Here is a 24,039-nt window from a genome sequence, read left to right as displayed (position 1 = left end):
ATACACAGCACTTTGCAAATGGGCTTTAAAATGGCACTCTAAGAAGCAACCACACAATGTTCACTGCCTTCACTTTTTACCATACGAATAGCTGCTGTTTCCCATCCAGACACACGGACATCTAGCGGTACCCCGCCCAGAGACCATGCTGAGCAGTCAGGATCCTTTTTCAGCTCGATTTCAAAGGTGCTCAGCATCTGCTGGTTCTGCTTAATTTCAGGGCTCAAGAATACATAAGTTCTATTTTTGTCTGACATTAATAAACTAGATCAAAGTAGTACACCTCCAAAAGCTCAGGGAATGGGCCCGTTTAGACTTCTGATGTTTATTTGGGATCTCTGCTGTATTGTGGCCACCTCTCTCTCCCCTTTGATATATCTTTTCAACTTCTTTTAGTGTCATGAGTTCTGGTAATCCCCTACTATTTCCTAGTCACCGGTGAAGTCATTTTGCACTTGCAGTCATCACATATAGTATAACTCATGCCTTTTAAGATCCATGATGATCAGATCATGTCAGTAAACTCCATTTACTTCTGCTAGATCTATGCCACCACCCTGGCATCTGTTTCAGAAACTTTCATGTTCACAGTTTAACTAACACTCAAACTGCTCTCAGTCTTCAATGACATCTCCAGGGTTGTGGAGCAGTATGGAAGCTGGATGCGTAAGCAGAGATCTCCAGCTAAGAACCTGTCTTCTTTGCCCTTTTACACCTCCTTTGAAGTTCAGAGATTATTCTTGAACAGCCTAAGGGCTGGCTTCTGAGAAATAGTCACCTGTAGATCTCAGCTACAAAGAGGAAATCGAGGGTGACATCAGCACCTCTTTGCCAGCAATTATCCTAAGCACCACACATAACAGCAACCCATCCAAAGAACGGTGTAAGAAACAGAATAATCTGTTAGACAACTTCTGTTCTCTACAGTTTGGGCATGGATTCCTACTGTGGCTTTAAGTAATTTATAAGAGAAAATTAATCAGCTGCCACCTTGGACCTACATGAAACTCAAGTCTCCTAAGTTTGGTCCAGAATAAATCAGCAAGTGGTAACAGCAGTGTTTTCAGTAGTGCAACAAAAACTGGACATCAACTATGAAACTGCTGGCAAAGAGATAAACTCCAGCAAAAAAACTTAAGTCACACGGTAAATTCTTCAGCAGTCCAGCTTATGGATTATAAAAAAACCCTCAATTTTCACCATTCCCAAAGCTATTTCTAAGATAGAAGTGGCACTGACCAAAAACCAGCATTCTCCTTGCCATAGCAAAGAAAATTCAGAAACAAAATGTTACTCCTGCTTTAATATTAAAAGCAAACCTGAAAATCTCTTGGCAATTTTCAGGAAAAAAAGGAAGTAATTAGTATCTTCTGCCTCAAGCAAACAGTGACATATATCAAAACTGCAAATTTAGGTCTAAGCATAACTGAAGATTTTGTAACTGAAAGGCAAATGTAATCATAATTAAGTTAGTTAAGCCTGTGTATTTACTTTCTTATTTATACCCTTGCATTGAAATAAACTTTTTAATCTTGATGTTCAGTTGTCAGGGGCAACTTGATTCCGTAATCTCTAGGTACAAAAGACAGTTAGCCTCTAAGTTGCCTGTAAGTGGACACTCAAATCCATACAGGTATGCAGTTCCTATTCATTTGCCAAGTTTTATGTTCTGTCCCACCAATGGAGAAACCAACACAAACGTACACAGTTCAGGACTGGATCTGAGGTATTTATCTGCACTGGGGAGAGGTTGCTTACATTTCTTTTTGACAAAAGGAGAGCAATTAATGTAATGGAACAGACTTTGTTCTTTACCAGATACAGTATCTTCACTACTGGCTAGTTTTCAGAAAAGGAAGCTCACTTGGGCAAGAAAGGAGAAAGTTGTCTTCTGAAGAGAAAAAGAGCCTTCATAGGCACATCAAAAAGCTTAGGTAATGCTGGGCTTCTCTCTGTCTCTGACTGAGGTACAAAGAGAACTGAAAATGGAAACATCTTTAGTCAGATGCAATTCTAAAATAACTCATGTAGAATGACCTGAGCAAACGGAAAGAACTACTTGAGTCTTTGGAAAATATTATTTGAAAACGCATTTCATCTTAAATGAGTAGATACAAAAATCTGAGATGAGGTGAAATGATTCAAAAGTCTATTCTTGCACACAGACACTACCAAAGCAAAAGCTTTGATAAAAGACAAGTCAGGGGATCCTGGTAAGAGAAGCTAGGCCAGATCAGAGTGGGTTTTTTTGGCTAAATTTAGAAGAAAAGCTAGAACCGTCAGCTATTTCTTCTCCAGTGTTGAACCTACAAAAAGGGGCTAGCAAAGTTGCTACGGGAATCCCAAGGCATACCGTAATGATTACATATAAGGAAAGGATGCTCTGTTTTTCCTCTTCCTTCGGTCAGTGACTGAAAGGAGAAAAGCTCACAAGGAAGCAGTAGCACTGTAGCAAATTAAATTACCCTTTCAGTCTCTAAAATGAGAGATATCAAACAACCCATCTTATTTTTCTGTGTAAGTAGTAACAACATATCAGAGGAAAGCATAATTTTCAGTGACAGCCTCCAACAAATAGATATGTGGGTGCTACATAAATTATCCTTTAGCTACCTCTCGTCAGATGCAAAGCAGGCACCTGATCATGTTTATGAATATCAGTGCCCCAGTCACCATCTGTCTTTGCAAAATAGGTACATATTATTTGATGAGAAGATGCCATGAGTTCAAAATGCTCCAAATTGAATATTTTCCCCACTCCACTCCCTCTGAAAACTCCAACTCAAAAGAAAAACTAAAGGGAAAGCAAAAGAATTATGTTGTCTAGAAAAAAACAGCAGTCTTCTGATAAACATTTTCCTTTTGCATTCTTAACAATTCAGAGCAATCATGAACATTTTAATGGTAAAACAAGATCTTAACTGACCAACATCCATAACATCTCTATAATGTAACTCTCTTGGAGTCTGAATGCTCTTTCTTCCCAATCATTTTTTCATCCAGAGTGAATGAGGAATCCCCTTTTCACTCCTAAGAAAGCTTTTGAAATAAAAATCTAATAGAGACTAGTAATTAGATGGCACTGTTGTAAAAATAGCCCCTCATTAAGGAGAAATTTGAGGAACTTTATGATTGTCTTGTAGGTTGGGAGAAAAAGGAAGATGTTTCTCCCTGAACAAGCAGGCAAAATGTTGTCATCTAATTAAGTATCTCAGGTAGTCAATAAAGCTTTTAAGGAGCATTACTAATCCCAAAATAAAGACATCTTGTAGCAAGTTTATTGTTTTTTGTGTTTTTTTAATGAAAATAGCAGACATGCAAAGCATTATTATAATCTTAAAAGCTCTCTAGAACTTAATTAGCAACTGCTGTGAGAAGATCTAACTATTTCATGAAGTTGCCAAGAAAAATGCCATCTTCCATCTGAAAGATTTAACAAATGGAAAAGCAGCTCAATATCAGTCTCATATTTGTTATTCAACACCCACTCAGAAAATGAAAAAGAATTCTTGAACCCAGAAGCTTGCCCTTAGTGCACACAGATGATTCATGCAAAGGTCAGAGGGAAATACATACACAGATTGGAGGCAGGATAAACTCTCAAATTCTTGGAGAAGTTTATCAAAACGTGTATGCACATCTATGTACCAACAGAAAATATATACAGTATGAGCTTGGGGAACACAGCATTACAGTGTAAAAAATAAACATTGCCTTGAGCACGTGGTCCTCTTGAAGAAGATAGTAAAGGGGAAAACTCAACAACTATTGGTTTATTCTTGAATATTGTGGCTTTGGTAGGAAAAGTTTCTTAAAGTATGCAAAAATTTACAGGTAAAAACACTAACATTCAGAATTATTGTAAAGTAGCAAGTTACCTGATAAAGATATACTTTAAGATCTTCTTTACTTTGGTATTTATATTCACCTCTGGAAAAAGATGCCAAGGAGAAGCAAGAGATCAAAAGCGTCGTTAAACCAGCTGCTATTCTATAAAAACAAAAGAACAATAAAAACCATGAGAAATGTGATAAAAAAAACTACCAAATCAGATTTTTTCATAGATGTGTTCTTCACTAAGAGGGAATAATTTGGTGCAGTTAACAAGACAAAATACATTAAAGAAACTTTGACATTCAGTTGCTGAAAAACAAAATCCAGTGTCACCTATATGTTTTTCAGAAGCTTTGTGGCAAAAAAATCAGCATTTTGGACATGTATCTGCTTTGTTACCCATCAATTTTAGCTACTTTCAATTACCTTCATTTGTCACTTGGCCTCAGCACAGAGAGACTATTGTCCAAAATGTCCATTTGTGACCACTCTACTCCTGGTGTTGTCTCAGACATAACAAAAATGTACAACTATTTCATATGTAAAATCGGTCTGCACAAGCTGTATTGCAAAGGTAATTTTCATTTAATGATCTACCCAATACAGGAACACAACTGCAGGCTACTCAGTCACAGAATGGAGATTGGAAGGCACATCTAGAGAAGAATCTAGTCCAACTTTATTCAAAGCGCAGTCAACTACAGCAGGCTGCTCAGGGCAGTGCCCAGTTAGGTGTTGAGTATTTTCACAATTTAAACTCCACAACCTGTCTGGGCAATCTGTTCCAGTGTTTGACTGCCCTCACTGTAAAAATGTTTCCTATGCTTAAATAGATTTTTCTTTTTTTGGTACCTAAATTTATGCCCATTTCTTCCTGTCTTTTCAATGGATACCACTCAATCTGATGCCAAGAATCTGAATCAGTCTTTATTTAGTATTGGTCTCAGTATCAAGTCTTCCTTACTCCAGACTTTCCCACAAGTTCCAGGGGCCTAAAGGGTAGGGATCCTGAAGATCAGGCTTGCCAGTAAGGATGGAGGCAAGGAAGACCTCAACCTCTTCAGTGTTCTTTGCCACCAAGTCCCCTGTCCCAGCTAGGAGCAGAGCCACATTTTGCCGAGTTTTCCTTTCATCTCTTTTTTGTATCTTGCTGCACCTTACACCCCTCAGTACAACTCTGGCTTTCCAAATTCATTCTGTATATTCAGACTGCAGCTCTATACTCCTCCTTGGTCTGATTCTGCTTTCATCTCCCATACACTTCCTTTTTATTGCTGAGTTCAGTTAAGAGCTTCCTGTTCACACCATATAAATTTTATTAATGCACTGAAGAGGCCCTGGCCTGACCTATAGTGACCCTGTTCAAGAACAGATTTAATAAATTTCCCACTGGCATTCTAATTTCATCATGTTGTATCTTTTCTTCCACCATCTCCTTATCTTCAATATCCTGAAGCATCACATATACATATATTTTTCATTGTTACTTCAGATCTTTTCAACTTCAAAATTCTCTTGACAAGACTCAGACAAGCACAAGCTGCTTCAGAGGCAGAATGCTCCATTAGAAGACTAAATAGGAAGATGTATAGTCAGGGTAAGGTGAATGTAAAGAAATGTCAGGGAGGAAGACTTAAAGGTAATTAACAATTTAATTCCATTTTGATTTCTAAGCTGTTGGGCTGTTATAAAGAACAAAAAAAACCCTTCTTCAGGACAACCAACTGGACTGCATCCAGATAGAAAAGAATGCCCACACAGTGAAAGAGCAGCAGATGATAGAACTCGTTACCCTACTTGTTCTATATCACTGAATAACTCAGTAGTTACAGAACGTTATTTAAAAACAAACTACTCAAAATAAGATGGAGGAATTCAGAAAGATTCTGTCAAAGTAAATTGCTTCTGAATAAATATTATTATTCACATGTCACCACTATTTACCATGTTTGTACCCCAGCAAAGCTCCTCCTTTAATGACGACCTTTATTTTCCACATACAATTTGCAGATTTTGGTATTAAGAGAAATGTTTCCCTCCACAAGAAATTACAGAATAATGCAAAGAGCAAATGGATGCTACTTTCTTTGAAGTACTGCAAGAGTATTAAAAGTCTTTCCTCATTCACATTAGCAAATAACTGAGGTCTCTATAATCATGTTATTTAAATTCTGAATTTCAATACCTGTCTCAGCCAGCTTTCAATAATATAATTCCTCGCGTATATCAAGTCAGCCTAAATTTTGAATATCAAAGAAGGAAATGAAAAGTTTAAAGAACAAGATGAAATCCTTACACCAGAGGAATGTTTGATTCTCTTCCTACAACAGGCATTAAAGGAAATACTGCCAGGAGCACACACAGAAGAGTCCAGATCAATGTTGTTCTCTAAAGGAAAGAAAGAAACATGGGATATTTTGAAGTCACACGGACAGACCATTGTCTGAACAGAAATGTACACCAAACTAACAACTGCTACAAGTACCTCCCAACAGATACCTCCCCCCCCCCCCGCCCATATCTATCATTAACAAAATTAACTGAAAAAGGGCACAAAGTTTTTTACAGCTCTTCAATTTAATAGAAAATTATCTCATTTCCACAATGTCAAAATACTATTGAAGACAATCAGAATTAAAGCTAATCTTCTACTTAATAGCATTTTGAGGAAGTGTGGTCTTCATACACACTGCAGTTACCACAAATCTGATGAATAGCCTTATGAAAGAAAGCAGTAAGACTGATCTCATCAGAATTTTGCAGCATCTAACCAATCACCAGTTCTCTAGTAATACAGTAGTATTTTCCAGTTTTTTTATCTGAATATCCTTTGATTTACCCACCATAATCATCTAACTAGTTGTTGAAACTCCGCTATGGGGAAAGAATCCCCGGTATTTTGTTCTCAGTGAAGTCAGCAAGAGCTAAATCACTTAAATTTTTCTATCCCAAGTCAGATTCTAGATCTTAAAAAGATATTTTTGATGATACAAAATGCATCTTCCACTTTAATACATGCTACTTGATTACTCAAGCACAATTAAAGAAGGATAAATAAGCAAGTACAAACTTACATCTCAAAAGTTCTAGCAAAGCAGGACTTTAAATTTGTATCCAAATTGCCATCTCAATTAAAATGCTAATTCTTTCTCAGACCTCTAGGTTTTAAGGTAGCCTGTGAAGTAAGAATTGAAACGAGCAAATGGAACAACTGCCTCATGCTAAAGACTGTACCACTTCACATCTGTATCTACCGAAGTGGAGTTTGTTCCTGTGAAAAAATGGTATAGGAAGCTTCCTCTGAGGAAAAATATATGCCAGCTAACAGCAGACAATAAAGACATGAGAAGCATTTTTCAGTTACTTCTTCTAAAATGGTAGAACTTTCAGCGATGTATGTCATCACTTTTGTCACTGTGGCAATTCAACAATGTACATTTCATTTGAAGTTAACCATTTTTCTTATTTATCACTAACAACAGTAAAGAAATAGCTAACTCTTCTATCCTGATACAAGGACAGCAGCATGATATCTGACAACTACGATAGACGACTTCAGAAAAAAAACTAGAAAATTGTCAGACTTTCTGGATAACAACTGTTCTTGCATAAAAACACCACACTAGGCTGTCAGCTGTCAGTCACAATGTCAGACAAATCAGTTTTGATACCTAAGCTGCATTCTTGCTTGTCTTGTCTATGAAGAATCTATCCAGACTGTATTAAGTTCCTTTGCTTTGCTACATGCTGCTGACAACAGAGAATAGAGTAAGCGTATAATTGAACAAGAATCAGGAGAGAGTAAATGCAACATCTTTATCAAATGCCTTTTTGTTGTTGTTGTTAAGCAAAGCAAATACAGTACCTTTGCTTGAACCCACAGCTGTGTGATCACTGGCCAGCCAGCAAAGACAAGAAGACCCACAGTAAGCGTAGAGCGATAGAAAAAGCTGAAAACCTAACAAAGAAAATCCAATATAAGACTGAAAACCACACACATTAAATGAAATTTACAATTCTTCAAATAGATAAAACACTAGCAATGAGATGCTCCATTTATACACGAGTGCAATACTTACTAGTAGTTCAATTCCCAGTATACAAGTCAAGAAGAAGCCTACAGCTTGACCGATAGGAAGCGACCAGAGATTTGCAACAAGGCCTTGAATAACATGAAGTCTGCTCAAAACAATAGAACAAGACAATGACTATCTTAATACAACAGAAATAATACAGAATTTCAGCTTTGAAAGGCAGGGGTGAAGGGTCAGAGCACAAGAAATGATTAAGGTATCACTGATCCTGCCTGCAGCTAGGAAACAGGCTGAGTGATGGCCTGAGGCGCCTTTCTGCCCAGTTGAATTTGATATAAAACCTACAATAAAACCTTTCAGTTTTTTTTCCCCTCCCATTTCTGGCAAATCTTTGCGAGTAGTTGGACAAACTTCAGATTGCTCTTTATCCAAATTGACTCTGAGTTTATGAACATTTTTGGTTATGCTGTGCTTAACGTCGGTCATAACTGATGAAACATTCACAAGCTTTAGACAGAAAAAAAATCCCCAGTTAGCTCTTCCAGTGTTTTATGAGGCAGCTCATTATCTAACTGCAGTTGGTCTCATTTTCCCTGAATAATACCTAGCTGGTATGTACAGAATTGCCTGTGGATTATGGAAGCAATAGAAATCAGAAAGTAACCAATCTTTTTGGATGTGAAGCATTCAGTCAAGTTAAAGGAGAGCCAAGCGAGACAAGTTTGTTTCAATACCAGAGCACAACCCTCAACATGACTGGCACATCCTCTTCAAAAGCAAATGTAGTTCACACACCCAACACTTTGCAGGATCACACCATTTAAAAATAACCAAAGAAAGGGAACAACCCACCCCATTTTACAAAACCAGTCAGCTGCTACAAGTAATTTGCCCAAGTTTTTAACACCCATTTGCTTCAGCTACCAGAATACTGAAAACATAATGGAAATACATGAACTTATGTTTCTTAAAAGAAAAGCTATCTTTAGAACCAGCAGTTGTATTAATCTGCTTGGAAACTGCTCAACACGTCAAGTGAAATACAAACCAGAGCACCTTGGAATACCTCAGAAAACATTTCAGCAATTTTAATAAAATTGTTTTTCTCTCAAACTTACAGGAATAATTTAATTGTCAACAAAAAGGAAACACAGATCTGGTTTTATAAATCATTCTTTGTAAAACATATTCTTTACTCACTCTCTCACAACTGCATACCATATGGGTACTGGCAACAGACAGTATACATAGTATGTCCAAGGGCTCGTTTGAATCAACAGGAAAAACGCTATTATCATCCCAACAAACGTAAAACCGTACAAGGGACCAGTAGATTCCTGAAAAACAAACAGTTTGGCAAACATTGTTGAAACGGTAGTAAAACAGTTTAAACAATACACTGTCTCCCACTTGCAAATGTTATGCTAAAATGCTGCTCAAGCTGCCTTGTGACTATGAACACAACTCTGGATGCGATCTCCAGCAAAACACAAAAACTGACAGTAGGATTTGAAATTCCAAGTATTTCTCTACGTAAGGTTCTGCAGGAAGCTCTGAATAGTTAAAGTCCACTTGTAGCACTTGGAAGCCTAATGCATGCAGCATTATTTATGTTCAACTTACGCTTGAAGTCCAATGGAACACAAAATTCTGCAGCTTGGAAAAAAATCAACTCTTAAATTTAGGTTCTAAGAGACTTGTAGCGTAACCTCTTAAGTTCAAGATAATAGCATTCAAAAACATAAAGTCTTCAGGATTTAGGGACAACTACGGAAAGTATCTTGCCATCAGCTTTCCACAGCTAAACTCCTGTAAGTTACAGGAGTTGTTTCCATCTTTAGCATTTAGTTTAGCATTAAGCTAAACTAGCCTCAAATTCTATTTGCTGCAAACAAAACAGAGACAAAAGCTAGGACAGCAGCGAAGGAGGTGCTCCATCAGTCAACCCAATTCTTCCTGATGCAAAAGCAGGGTGGCTGCTGAAGAGCCCATGGAGGTTGATGGGGACTAATCATCAATTAGCAGCAACCTCCCACTTGTAAAAAGAGGAGCATTAAACAGTCAATCCATCCACCTTTCACTTGGTCACTGGACTACTTTTCCTTATGTAGGGACACTAAGGTAAGAGAAGATTATGTTCAATTTTAAAGAGTTTTATCTTTCAGCATTGCAACTCAAGGCAGCAAAGGCAGCTTTAGTAACAGCTGCCCCCAGCATAATGCATAGGCAGTGACTGAAAGAGCTACTTTCTTCTGTATGATCAGTTTCTTAGAATGACCTGTTTAGGAAGATATGTGACTATGTTAAATATGCTGAAGAAGAAAAGACACTCAATTAGCAGGTCACACTGATGAGTTAGCAGGTTTTTATTTTCCCCTACTGTAACCAATATAAAACTGCCCTGATCTAAACTGACAGCAAATGCAAGCTCTAAATGATTTTTAAAATAAAATTTCTGCTAAGATATGCCATTAGGGAAAAAAAATGCCACATAGATGCTGATCTAATGCAATTTTATTAGTTTTAAACTTTACATTTGCAGTCATGTAGGCAAAATGAGTATGTATAGCTATGATAGGCACACAACATAATTTATTGTTGAATGGGTAAACAAACACAATCAACGTTTTATTTCATACAGATGCAAAGATTATACAATCCAATAATTGGCCATGCACTGAAGATGGAAATCAGATTTGCATATCCCCTGAATGTTTAAAAGCAGATTAAAAGGTTAGGCTTCTTGCTAAGAAAACCAACACACTACTCTCAAAGAAAGAAATGCTTTTTCATAAGTAGCACAAGAAGCCACAAACTTTTATAGATGATATATACAGGATATGAAGTTTCATTATTCAAAGGCTGCTACCAGATTTTATAAGGCTGTGCTTTGCAGAAGACCGTCAGTGGTAGATTAGTTTCTCAGCAATATTCTTTAAGTAGCTCCACTATTACCCATAAACCAAATAACTTCCATGTAAGAAGTACTGGTCTCACACTGTGACTCCATAAGTATACAGCAACACTAAAAAAAAGTATGTTTCAACAGAAAAGGGTCTGTTGCTAAAATTGCCAAAGGAGATTCCTACACAGGCTATAAGAAGCCTCTTTTTTCCACCAGTACTACTGGCATAAAGTTTATCTTCAGTGAAATATCAAAAACTGTATGTATCAAATTAGTTTAGAATAAAAAATTTTACAGTGACTAAAAAAATCGTGGGTTTACTTTATTTTTCTATTTTTTTGGTAATGATTTTGTTCATATCTAACACATAACACACATCCTGAACTATTCTCAGTTATTTGATGAAAGAAATCCTAAGTCATGCACAAAACTCATGAATATTTTCCAATTCAATTTTGTTTGATAATTTTCACTAAAGGCTGCGACTCTCTCATTTCAGCCAATTGTTAAAACACCAAGATAGCATGATAGGAATTTTCTCAGAGTAACTTACTGAAGGTGGTAAATATGCTACGTGAGTGCACCTTCTATTACCAAATTAAACAATTCAGTTTGTTCTGAACAGAAATTCTAGAAGTCTGGGAGGATTTATTTTTTCCCTAGGGCTTCAATCCTGCCGTAGTGAAATGCTCGTATTTTGCCTGTTCACCTTTTCAAAGTCTCTCTTTTCTGATGAATGACTGAAACAAAAATGCATTTCCTTGGGTTTTGTACACTGGGAAATATCAAGCCACCAATCTTGTCAAAAAAAGTTTCTTCCAGCTTTCATGTCTTCTGCTTTAATCTTTCAAACCATAAATAAAAGAGTAAACTGATCTGTGAAATCACAGTTCACTTTTCTATTAAAACAAGTTATAAATTTTAAAAAAATGCCATCTTGGAACTGCCCCAATTCTGAAGGCTGACTATTCACTGGCACAGAGGACAGGAACAAAATTTATATGCAAAAATCAAAATGGAAGTACAAAGTCTGTATTATTGTAAAAAATATTATTATTTTTAGAGAGCTGACTAACTAGAAATGAATTACTTGCATTAATTGTAATAAAGACAGACTCTCTAATAGTTTTAAATTATTACATTTGCATTGGCTTTTAGTAAAATGCGTATCTGTGGGAAAGGAATTCAGAAAACACAGTAATGCATGTTCTGATTTGCAATGCATAGTTAATACTGATTCTACTTCATGGACCAATAGTGACACCAGGCAGGATGAGAGCTTCTAGCCCCACAGCTTCCCAGTTCCCATGTGCAGTCAAGAGAACTGAGCAGTGGAAGGTGTACAGTTTGGTCCCCTGCACAAAGAGGCCAAGTATACATAATGCTGAAAACAGAAATAACAGAAATTTCCAACTTACCTTATTATTACTCTGAGTAGCCTTAATCAAATTGGTGTGAGTCTTGATAATCACCAGAATTACATAAGTTGTCCAGCCCACAAAACTTAGTGCAATGCTTAGGCCCAGGAATAACCTGTCGTAAGTATGGTAATATGACAGGCCTTCCAAAGCAAGGTTAATCAGGGTTTTGCACAGAGATACCTAGAGGCAGACAAAATATACAAGCATGAGTTTAAGGTAGTCTAAGTTCCACACAACAAATCAGCCTAACCAATAGCGGCTGGAGTTCCAGCAGCTTTGATGGTCTTGGCATGTGTGTGTAATCAGGTGCAGCTTTTTGGCCAGCACTGACTGCTGGAATAGGCTCTGCTTCAGACTGTTGGACTTAAAATCGACCATCACTTGTCTCATTCACCACCCTTCTGAGCCACAACACTGGTGAGGATGATGAAAGCTATGTAGGCAGCACATCTTGAACAACATCTACTACAAAACACATTTTTCCCACCAGCATTTGAACATATTTTACCTTAATGGGTGAGTCATTAAAAAAGCAGTCCTGAGTTTCTGAAGGTACCACATTTAAATAAGCAGAGAACTATGGATAGAAGCAGATGCAGATAGGTTTTACTCAGTCTAATCATAGGTTGTTCAGCAGATCTGCCCCAGTCAGATCAGAGATGAGGTACAAGGAGAAGGGCAGTAATATTTAACGTGTGTCTGTCTCCTTTGAGGAGAAGCCTTGCACACAACTCTTGGAAGGGCATAATGTGGCTCAAAATAAATGAATTACAGCATGCTGGTATCAACTGCTTGCAGCTACCCATTCAAGTGAGGTGATAGATACTATTTAAGCCACAACATTAGGACAAAATTCCCATCCACTGAAAAAGATATGACAACCAGAAGTCTGGCAAGGGACAAAGTCCATCAAAATCATATCCTTCCTTAGGATAAAGAATCTGGAGCACAATTATTATGTGGAGCACCTGAAGGAACTGGGATTGTTCAGTCTGGAGAAGAACAGGCCCAGGGGAGATCCTATTGCTCCCTACGACGACCTGAAGGGAGGTTGTGGCAAGGTAGGGTCAGCTTCCACTCCAGAGTAACAAGCAACAGAGGAGAGGGAAGGGCCTTAAGTTGTGCCAGGGGAGGTTCAGGTTGGACATTAGGAAAACATTCTCCAAAAGAGTGGTTGGGCACTCATGAGAAAGGGAGGGAAAGCAGGGGAGAAAAAAAAAAGAGCTGAACCCTAGCACCTCATGGAATTATTCCTCCATGCAATTGCCAGGTTAAAAGCAATCTCACAGGTTAAATCTTTTCACGTACTTTTAACACAGAATTCAGTAACTAAACTGAATGCAGAAATGGAAGACTTCTTTGTACCATTTAGCCCCACAAATTACTTCTGTGTGTGTCAAAATGCAAACCCTGTCCCCACTGCCATCACAAAGTGCTCTGTCTCAGAGACTGGCAGCAAATGCTTGGAAAGGTATTTAAAAACTGGGAAGCACAGAATGATGCTGCATATGGCTTTCAGTTTCTGACAAATCGAAATGTGAAATAAAAAACATGAACAGGTGGTTCAGGTAAGAGAACTGCAAAACAAATCAAGGTCTGTGATGGAGCGAGACATACTTTTCCACGGAACTAGCAGCTTAGGAAGAATGATTATGAACTACACTCCTTAGTTGCTCTTTTAAGAGTGGTAAATATAAACATTGTGTGCTTGTATATTGTGAAATGGTAACAAAAAGATTAAGAATTATGAGGAAAATAATGAGTAAGTCAGAATTATTTGTTAGAACTGATGTCATGAAATGCAAATTTTTAGAGACAACAGGATTTTTTGTTGAAAAGTGAAATGTACATCAGAAGGATGTAAAAAGTTATTTCCAGATTTCTTCTAAGTAAAACAAACTGAAATGTATTTACATGTAGCAGAAATTCTCAAGGTTTCTAGAAGATACATAGCAAAGACACTTACTGCTTCATTGTACTTCCGTTGCTGAATATACAGTCTTGCTTTCTTTAAAAAGTTGATTTGCTCAGAATCAGAAAGTGGTCTGAACAAGAAAACACAAACAGGAAGAGGCATGAAAACTACTTAGTAATCAAGAAAGATTCTGGAACAAAAAGTATTCAAGACTTCATTAGTGGAATAAGCCATTTCTTTTCCACACGATTCAACGTTTTTGCTAACTAATTTATCCCAAGAACTTTTCCTTAAGGTATTTTTTAACACTGGGATTCCCACCTTTTTTGATAATGCAAATTCTCTCACTTGTGCGTTATTGTTGACCATTGCTGTGGACAAGAAACACTTCACACACAAGAGTTAAGCCACTTAATTGATTTGGTAGTCATGATTGTAAACTGCATAGGATGTATTGTTCAGGTTCCACAGTTGCAATTAGATGATGTCTAACAATCTTTTCTTTAAAAAAATCTGAGAGCTTGTCTCCTCTTCCACAGGGAACTGTTAAGAGCCCCCTAAATAGAGTTACCTGGTTGCACTGAGGTCTATGGTGAAAACATCTGATTTTAATGAGTTTAATTTATCGTCCTAAGTCATTTCTATGATTCTTCCTTTACAGGAAGTAGCATCATGGAAAAACAAGTCAGTCAGCCAACTCCCACTGATCAGAGAAGACAGGAGCTAAGTCCCATTCCACGTTGTTCTAGTTTACCTAGAATGGTAGAGAGCAAGAAGATCTCCTAGGCAAATTATCATCCGTTAGACAGCCACTACCCCCAGCCTCCATCACCACAGGCACACAGTGATGTGGATTACCATGCTGTGATAGTCGATCAACAGGAAAGCTTTCCTTCACACTCTCCACAATGCCACTGAGATACAGTACCATCTCCCTCAGCCCAGCAGTGTGACAGTCCCTCACACACACCTTGTGCAGAAATCCCCAATCTGTGTTTTAGGCAGTGTCAAATCCAGAGCCAGTCTTGGAGTCTCATTCCTATTATTTTAATCCAGCCAATCACCTGGTTTTCCACTTGGTTGAACCACAAGGCAGCTTTTGATCTCACGCCACCACTGCCTTGAAACACTTATTCCCAATTGTTTGCTATGAGCTTCAGGAACTACTACTGCTTGCCAGCCAGTAGATGATAGCATCACCAGATAGCTGATGCATCGTCAAGAATACATACACTATCTTTCTTTATAGGGGAACAAATGGAATTTGTGCCTACAACTAAGGTTCCACACCTGGAATTTACCCAGGTATCATTAAATTAAAAAGGCAATACTTGTGTACTAAAATCACATATACAACACAACATGCTGAACAATGCACAACACCAGAGACCTTGAGACTTACTGAAGTATCACTTTAGAGGAATTCAAGAACATTTGGATGCACTGAGAATTCAGTGCAATGCTGAAAATAGGACTCAGCTCCACTCATATGCATTCGGTAATGAGATGTTCCCCAACAGCATACTATTACAAATTAAAAGGTAGCCAGGTTGTGGAGAACAAAAACCGAAGCCACAAATTGCTTAAATCTATCCTTTTGAGATAGGCCACCAAAAACAAAGGAATAGAGAAGAAGAAAAAGTAATACCTAAATCAGTATCTCATCTGTTCATAGATGGTTAAGCATATTGGTTGACTGGGAATATCTGAACACATGCAGAATTTCAGTTTAAGAAAGCAAACGAAACAAAATTCATCAGATGTAATAAGAATTTCATCTTTTACAGACCAAAGTTACGAGATAGTGTTATCTTCATTTTGACTATCAGAATACAAACAGGAGAAATAGTTTTGTAGGTTTTCGCTTTGGATGGCAAATGCGAGTCTTTGAAGATAACAGCAGTTAGCTTAAATTTAACTAAAACAACCATTTAGAAGATTTAGAATACTAAGCAGATAGCGCTAGAGAAAAGAATAAACTGATCAGTTATTTCCCTGTGTTTCAGTACGCAAAAACCCAGAGGCACTACTATTATGCTAATTTATTCTCAAGGTCATCTAAGGCACATGTGCCATTAATATTAATAGAAATAAAATGAATTTAGTGATCATTATTAAAAAGATAATGAACTCCACAAAGAAACAAAGTTATAGGTGTGTATGTTCTTCCCCGCTACCCATCGCCAAAATCCAGTTCTACCAAATACAAAATGAGAAGCCCAACCAGTAAAATGAAGCATATTTCCATACCACAACAATATTTAAGAAGTTTTATTCTATTAACAAAAATACACAGAGAATGCATTTGGTCAACTCAAATTTGTTCTTCCTTCCTTTGAACAAGGAAGTATTACTGAATATATCACTCATGTACTGTAAAGTGTAACCATAAAATTAAACAACTAAGAACTCAATGGTCACATATTATTTACATTATGAGCATTCACACTTTAAGGACTGAAAAGATTTAAAATTACATTCTCCACAGGAAAGGATGGTAACACTATGAGAAAGCCACCTTAAAAAAAAACAAAATTACTTATCAGAAACAGTTTTCTAGCTTGAGACAGTAAAATCCCAGCTTCATCCATGAATAAACATACTTAATTATGAAACAAAACAATTGGGCTAATTGTGCAAGTGCTTATAAACTATCCCTTACGAGATGTTAGCTTCCCTTCTCTTAAGTGTACCTGACAAAATTAATCTTTCCAACACATCATTCATGCCTTATATAAGTTAAACTATTTGACAGCACTCATAACAAGACTGTGATGAACGAAGGCTACCATAGCAATGTCAGAGGGACCTCTCTTTGGCCAGTAAGCTTTATTTATCATCATGCCAAAAAATTGCCATCCCCATCAGCATACTGCAGACAACCTATGAAATAAAAATCATAGAACAAAAAGAGACATCTTGCAATTATATCTTTACCCTCTATTACTAGCATGTTAATCTTATTATGTCTGATTATTTAAGTAGTGATTTATAGTCATTATTTCACGCAGTAAATTTTCCAGAATTATACTATAAAAAAGTAACCCCTTAGGATCTGCAGTAGTTTAACGCTTAAAAGGCTTCAGATTTAATTACGTGAGTCAAGGACGCATATGCAGAAGGGTAATGCTATGTATGAAGAAAAATGCTAAGCTTTTTTAAGAGTACTGTTAACTGAGAACAAACTTATTTCAGCTGTTTTGCTTCACATACATGCAAATGTCCTTGTATGTAAAATTAATTAACTATTCATACTTGAGAACTTTTAATTTCTTGCAGGAGGATTTAATAGTCTCTTCAAAACTCTCTCCTCATTAAATTCACCTGGGCCCACCTTTCAAATCTGTTGAGGTCCCTCTGAATGGCATCCCTTCTTTCCACTGTGTCAACTGCACCACTCAGCTTTGGTGTCATCAGCAAACTTGCTGAGGGTGTTCTCAATTCTGTCATTGATGTCACTGATAAAAAAGCTAAAGAGTACTGGTCCCCTGGGGGGACACAGCCTCCACCTGGACACAGAACCATTAATCACTACCCTCTGTCTGCGGCCTTTCAGCCAATTCCTTATCCATCGGGTAGTCTACCCATCAAACCCACATCCCTGCAATTTGGAGATGGAGAAGGACAACCGGAATAAAGCCTGATAGGATACTGAACATGTGAGACAGCAGACATTCTCATCTGCTTTACTATGAATTTCCTAACCCTAAAACAGCTGGCAGGTAAAGAAGCATCAGATAGGTGCCTGCCAAACAATCCTGACAAACCTTTTTGTCAAAAGGCTGAGCAGCCACAGATTCTAATCCTCTTCTCAAGATGATTCCTGGTATTTTGACAAATTACAACCCCCCAAAAATTACCCTAAACTAACATTGCCCCTCTCAACACAAAATTCTATCCGTCTCCATCCCACCCACAGAGCAACCTAAGCTTCATGGCAGGCACTCCCATTTTTCCATGATGTGGGCACTGAGGGGTCAGCACGACAATCTCTGCTCTCACCAGGAGGGAAAATAGCCAGCAACAGAAGCAGTTGAATATATTCAGGCTGTTTACCATCTACCCCACTGTGAGGAAACCATACCAAGAAGGACAGATTGCTTCCAGTTCAGCAATCCTGCAATCAGCTGAAATAATACTTAGAGGACCAACTATTACTATTTTGATCCACATCACTGCTGCTGGCAAAATGACATCTTAAAAGCACAGATATAAAAAGGTTCTGTTTTTTTTGCTGGGCCTCTACTCAAAAGATATTCCAGTAACAGAGCAACACTTTCTCGCAGCTCTTTTCAAAGCAGCAACAGGCTTCGAAAACAAAGTCATTCTCCTATGAGATGCCTTCATACATTCCCACAGTACAACAGACAGCATCTCATCATGCTCCAAGTGAGCAAGAAGAAAGCAAGATGCTTATAGTGAGCAATGCAAGTTCAGTTTGACACAAATGTGACTGCATTCTTATGCCTGATCCATAACAACCTCACACTAAAAAGCAATCTTCAAGAGCAGATATCTGATATTAAATATTAATTATTATTAACTAGCCTAATCTTATCGATCTGAAATTTCTTTCAAAGGCATAGTGGGTAGCCTTTTAGATGGAGCAGAATGAAGTACATAATACAAAGCCCTTCCACTTTTCCATCAAGAGCAGAGAATCATCTGAAAGCAAACTGCAAGCAATGTGAAGTCATGAGTTCATTCAGTGAACCGGGGAAAAATCAACCAAATAAATATTTAAAAAATCACATTCTGGAACCATGATGTTTACTTCCCATTGAGCTTGCTGTACAGTAGAGAGTACATGATGCTACTAGAGGCAATGATCAGGAAAAATGACTGTATTACAGTTCCATGGACTTCACCAAACAACACACTTATATTAATTTTAATATTCATTCAGAAGCTGATTTTCTCCATTTTTGTGCTCTAGTTCTCTAGATACACTGGTTCAAAGAACTGCTTTACTGTGTATTCTTCCAAAGATCTGCCGAAAGCACATACTGTGAGACAGAGAAACTCCTTTGCATGTGTTTTAGTGATCAAACAGTGAAATATCAAAGATTAAATGACTCAGTGGGTAACTTGGTGATGCTTAATCTATTTAGATAGACTGAATTCTAACAATTTACTGAAACATTTTCTGCTAAGCTACTAAAAAGGCAAGGCCTATGAAATTTAGTTCTCATAATTCAGAAAATGCACCTTATTTAGAAGTGAAAAAAATCATGGCAACACTGTAGTGTTCTAAAGCTGTGCTTATTTAAAAGAAAAGGCATACCAACAGTAAAGGGTTAACCCTCTATCACATCTGCATAAGGGTCAGGACCTTCAATATCCTCACTTCGGTCTTGATCTAGCACCCTCTGTTCTCCCACTTCTCCAGCGTCAGGAGCCTCAGTTTTGTACTGCCTAAATTCAGCTGGGCTTTTGTGGTTTCTAGGTTTTCCAACTATTCTTCCAGAGGGCAAATCAGTCAGTCTAACTGGAGGGCTGTACTCAGTTGTCTTTGCAAATTTTTTCTTTAACAAGCGTGAAATAAATGAAATAAATGAAAGAAATGGAGTAAGAACAGCAATAAGAGACTCCTGTTTAAAGCTCTGAGTGTTTTTGTTCTGTAAAGTATAAAGAAGGAATACACACCTCCACAGATACCAGTAAGCATTGTTACTGATACATTTCTAACACGCAGGCTTTCACATTTATATTTACAAACATATAAAGGAAGAAACAGGACATCAAGAGAAACACAAGAAGCAGCCTGACTGCTAATGGCTTAATTCTAGGCTACCAAATCCTAAAAACTAAAATAGCCTTTATTCCCACAGTTCAGCATCCCTGATGAAGCATATTCATACATTCAACAGCAAAGTGCCTTAGGATATTTATGTAAATCCTTTAGATAGCAAAGATGAGAGAAAAAGAGCTAACTGCCAGCTGCCAGTTCACCGAACAGTAAGAAACAAGATAACTGGGCTGCATACAGCATGAGTCTGCACGCAAACTACTGCTGCAGGAGGTGTAGACAAGCAGAGGCCAAACAGCAGCCCCTCTGGCCCTCAGGGAATTAAGGAACTGGAGCAGGGATCTCCCTTGTTTCGCACAGAGGAACTCTGACACACCTTTACTTCATACTCACGACCATTTCAGAGGTCATTTTGTCAGAGTGCTCCTCTGCTGCCAACTATCACACATCAACAAGAAGTAATGGAGTACTGGTGGGAAGGTTCAACCTCTACTGTCAATACCCACCTCTGATGTTGCGGGCCAACATAACAAAATAGGAGGCATTACTTTCAGAGCAGCCCTCATACATAGGCACGAGGCATTTTACCCAGCAGCCCAAGGGACAGTAGATTTACTATTTTCCTTTAACTTATTAAAACAGCTATTGTAAGCTATTTGTTCTGTCTTTCTTACTGATATCCACAGAGCCCTGTGCTGTTTCTCTCACCACACTCACCTGCTGAGGAATATCCCCTGACCTTCCCATGCCACTGCCTCTGCCTGTCCTGGACATGACCCCCATCCTCATTACATGAAACCTTGAACTCCAAGAAAAGGCCAAACAGATTTACACAAGGAAACACAGAAACACGTATAAATCTTTTAATATATTATCTTATAGATTAGCCTCTTAGCTTCTTCTAAAGACCTTACCTACTTCCCACTGGGTAATAAATCCAATTACATTCAGTCCTTCACCGCAGAAGCCACTGCCAGTAAGCTTTTCATATAAAAACTAAAAGCTTCTTGGTGCATTGCTGAAACCTGAGAGCAGCAGGATGCCTGCCTTCTAAGAAGATTGCATCCTCCCTGATCAGTGTTCAGCAGAGCATTCTAGACACAGCACATTCAGTGAAACAGAAGATCACTTTTGGCCAAAGCACATGCACTTTATAGCACGGGCATTAATTTCTCATACATCCAACAGTGGAGTTATTTTTCAGTATAAAATTGGTGCTACAACTTTTTTTTTTTTTCCCCCTTCTCTCTCTCTCTCTCTCTCTCCATTTGAGCACTTTTGTTTCTTTAGTGGTTCACTATAACTTCGTATGTATTTACACTGGTTCTTAAAACTAAGAGCTGAAGAGAAAGTGCAGTGGTCTACATCCCTGACACCAACAGGCTAAAAGTGCCCATGTTCACCTGCCTGTACTGGCTACCTCAGAAGCAAGCAGACACCAAGATTTTCTAACACAGTGGGGACCACATGAGAAAAGGAAAAGACTGGATGCCTTGCCAGACCTCACTAGCTGCTACCAGAAGATGCTGTCCTTTATTCTTGACCACAAGATAAAGGGGCTGAAATTTCTTCCCCAGTTAATTTAGTAGTGCCTCTGACAAACCAAGGTTCCTCTGGAAACACAAAGGATTCACATAAATGAACAAGGGGAGTAAACGCTGTTAGAAATACTCTTTCCTATGGCAATAGTTCCACCCTTTTCTCCTTATATTTAATTGTGAATTAACCAGCACATTACGTCTCAGGTACTACAACTTTCCTAAATAAATGCCATTTATTAGAACAAAACAAGAACGAGTTGCTTTAAAGGATGCACTACGTCTACTGACCTTAAGGGACCCTAACCTTTATGGAGGGAGGAGAAATTACTTGTTGCACTTCGATCCAAACGTCAGTTTTGTGGAAATATCAGTTTTGAAAGACAGAGTGAGCCATATAGTGCTGTGTATTCAGTCACAAAAAGGAAGAAAAAAGTATTTGTGTATAAGTCATTTTCTGAATTTGCTGTACATTTTCAGAGACATTAGGAAAGAACTATTTTCCATCACCATGACAAGTACATGATGTATAGCTACGTGGAAGGACTCAGTCTATCTGATTGATACTTCCCTGCATCAAACCCATGCAAATTTTTAAGACAGTCATACCTCAATTCATCTTGGAGACCAGGGAGAGTGAAAAGTTGCATTTTAATATAGCAGAGAAGAATGTTTTAATAGCTGTACACTACACATGTTAAAAACAGAGATCTTCTACAGAGCTATAGCTATGGAAGCCATGGCTTGACTATATGCAAAAAGTAAGTCCTTGGGATGGTTAAGATGTTGTATTCAACTAATGAAGTTATTTTAAAGATGTAGCATCAACATGGGATGGGATACATGAGATGATACTGATCTGACATTAAACAATGCTTAAGCCATTTCCTGAAAAAACAATACAAAAAACAAAAAAATGCCTTATTGATATAAAACACTGAAGATATTAAAAAAAAACAAACAAACAAAAAAAAAAACCCAAACACAGCTAGAGGAAAACAAGCACTGACTGTAATCCAGCTGCTCATCTTCTTTGTATATGATTTTTCTTAACCTACTGCTCTTGCCATCTTGCTGCGTGCCAAATCAGAACCTGAACAGCTGGAAGCAGCCTTTCCCCAAAAGCACTGTATGTGCTGGTTGTACACAAAAATCACTCCTGTGCTTCTATGTAATTTAATATATTAAGTCACTTGCACCTATCTGAATAATCAAATAGCTTTAATTGGTTAAGAGAATTTCCATGCAACACTGATGTTCTCTCTATTCTCCTCACTATGCCAGTCCTCCCCTTCTACAACTCTTAGGACTATTTTCACAGCCCAGAGATGCCAGCTTTGGAAATGCTTTTGCAGCAGTAGCATCTGGCCCCTTGGCATACACCTCTTCAAACTGTGCCAGCTATGCAGTTGCCTTCAGGTACATCAAGTGGTCAGAATGCTAATACAAAAGTTCACTATCCTGGACATCGGTTTTTCTCTGTCAGCAGTCTAAAGGTTTGTCCTCCCTCTCCCTTCCTGCAAAGCATCTGGCATTTTTGTACCTGCCTTTCTGAAATATATATATATATAAACATATTGCCAGTGTCCCAGCTTCCCAATATGAAAAGCCTCTGATTTTGCTAAGTAAGTAATTAGTGAAGACTTGCTTGCCTTTCATAAACAGTGAAAAAAGTAGCAAGTGGAAGGAAGCAGGAAGGAAACTCAATTCAGACAGTAAATCTCTTCAGGCACTCCACTGGAATAAATACTATAAACAATTATTCAATGTAAGCCTCACAAGTAACTTGCATATAAGGGACACATCTGCTCCTATGGGAGCAAGTTGTGCACCTGGCCCTGCTGAATCAGCAGACACTTGAAGCTGACTTCCTTCCAAAAGGTACCTGTGAAATAGGTAGCCTCAGGATACACTTTTAGATACTTTTACTCCTTGATGAAGGGACTTTGACTAAATGTGAACAAAATTACTTGTCAGCCATATGTATCCATTAACTACCCAAATTCTTACCTTCCCTCAAATGTGGTCAAGAAGACACTACCGGAGTTTTCATTATACAACAGTCAGATCCATCCTCCCCATCTTCATAAACTTAACATAGTTTAGGGAACGCAATTTGGATCCATGTAATAAAGGGAACATTTCCAATGGTCTCCTTCGTCCTCTGTCCACTGAGCTAATCACACCTCCATTAGAGGATAGATTATTTGTGGAAATCAGTTTTGTATCAACTCAAGAAATTTCCTCTATGTCAACAATATTGTCTAAATAAGACAAACACAGCCCTGTAATATACAAGAAATAGTTCAATTCTTTTGCTGTGAACGATTCAACATACAGTTCAAACACTTGTCTTTAAATCATTGCATCTGAGGACATAAACAGTTTTCCAGTCACTTGATATTAATACACTTGAAAATTCAAGCTCAAAAACAGGATTTTCACCACAGAATATACAAATGTTTTTTTTTTTACATGCTGAAAAATTAAGCTGAGGTTTTCGCTATATTCTGCTTTCTACAGAATATGTTATCTGTAAAAGTATCTCTCTCCCCCTAGATATATAAAACTTTAATAGTAATTGTACCCACTTCTCTGAAAATTGAATGCCTCAGAAGTTTTAGATTTATGTACCTCTTTGAA

At 37.8% G+C, this 24,039-nt stretch overlaps 1 protein-coding gene across 9 annotated transcripts in view; it reads right to left on the bottom strand.

The window, feature by feature from the left end:
- PIGN (phosphatidylinositol glycan anchor biosynthesis class N) overlaps window positions 1–24,039 on the bottom strand; it is a 100,228-nt gene that overhangs the window by 25,999 nt on the left and 50,190 nt on the right. For 7 of the 9 annotated variants that reach the window (XR_001553247.3, XM_085540348.1, XM_015854524.3 and 4 more), the window contains 7 exons: window positions 14,161–14,239; window positions 12,192–12,374; window positions 9,069–9,205; window positions 7,914–8,013; window positions 7,700–7,792; window positions 6,131–6,222; window positions 3,879–3,990 (listed from right to left, as the gene is read on the bottom strand). Coding sequence is in view for 7 of the 9 variants with exons in the window: in XM_085540348.1 (XP_085396474.1) it covers window positions 3,879–3,990; window positions 6,131–6,222; window positions 7,700–7,792; window positions 7,914–8,013; window positions 9,069–9,205; window positions 12,192–12,374; window positions 14,161–14,239 (796 nt within the window). In the remaining 2 variants the exon portion in view is untranslated. The remainder of the gene's footprint in view (window positions 1–3,878; window positions 3,991–6,130; window positions 6,223–7,699; window positions 7,793–7,913; window positions 8,014–9,068; window positions 9,206–12,191; window positions 12,375–14,160; window positions 14,240–24,039) is intronic. The other 2 variants (XR_014943599.1, XM_085540349.1) reach the window with 2 other exon arrangements.

The sequence above is a fragment of the Coturnix japonica genome, chromosome 2 (genome assembly GCF_054131305.1).
Source record: "Coturnix japonica strain WE chromosome 2, WE-NBRP24, whole genome shotgun sequence".
NCBI lineage: Eukaryota > Metazoa > Chordata > Aves > Galliformes > Phasianidae > Coturnix > Coturnix japonica.
This window is presented reverse-complemented; position numbering and strand designations above follow the sequence as displayed.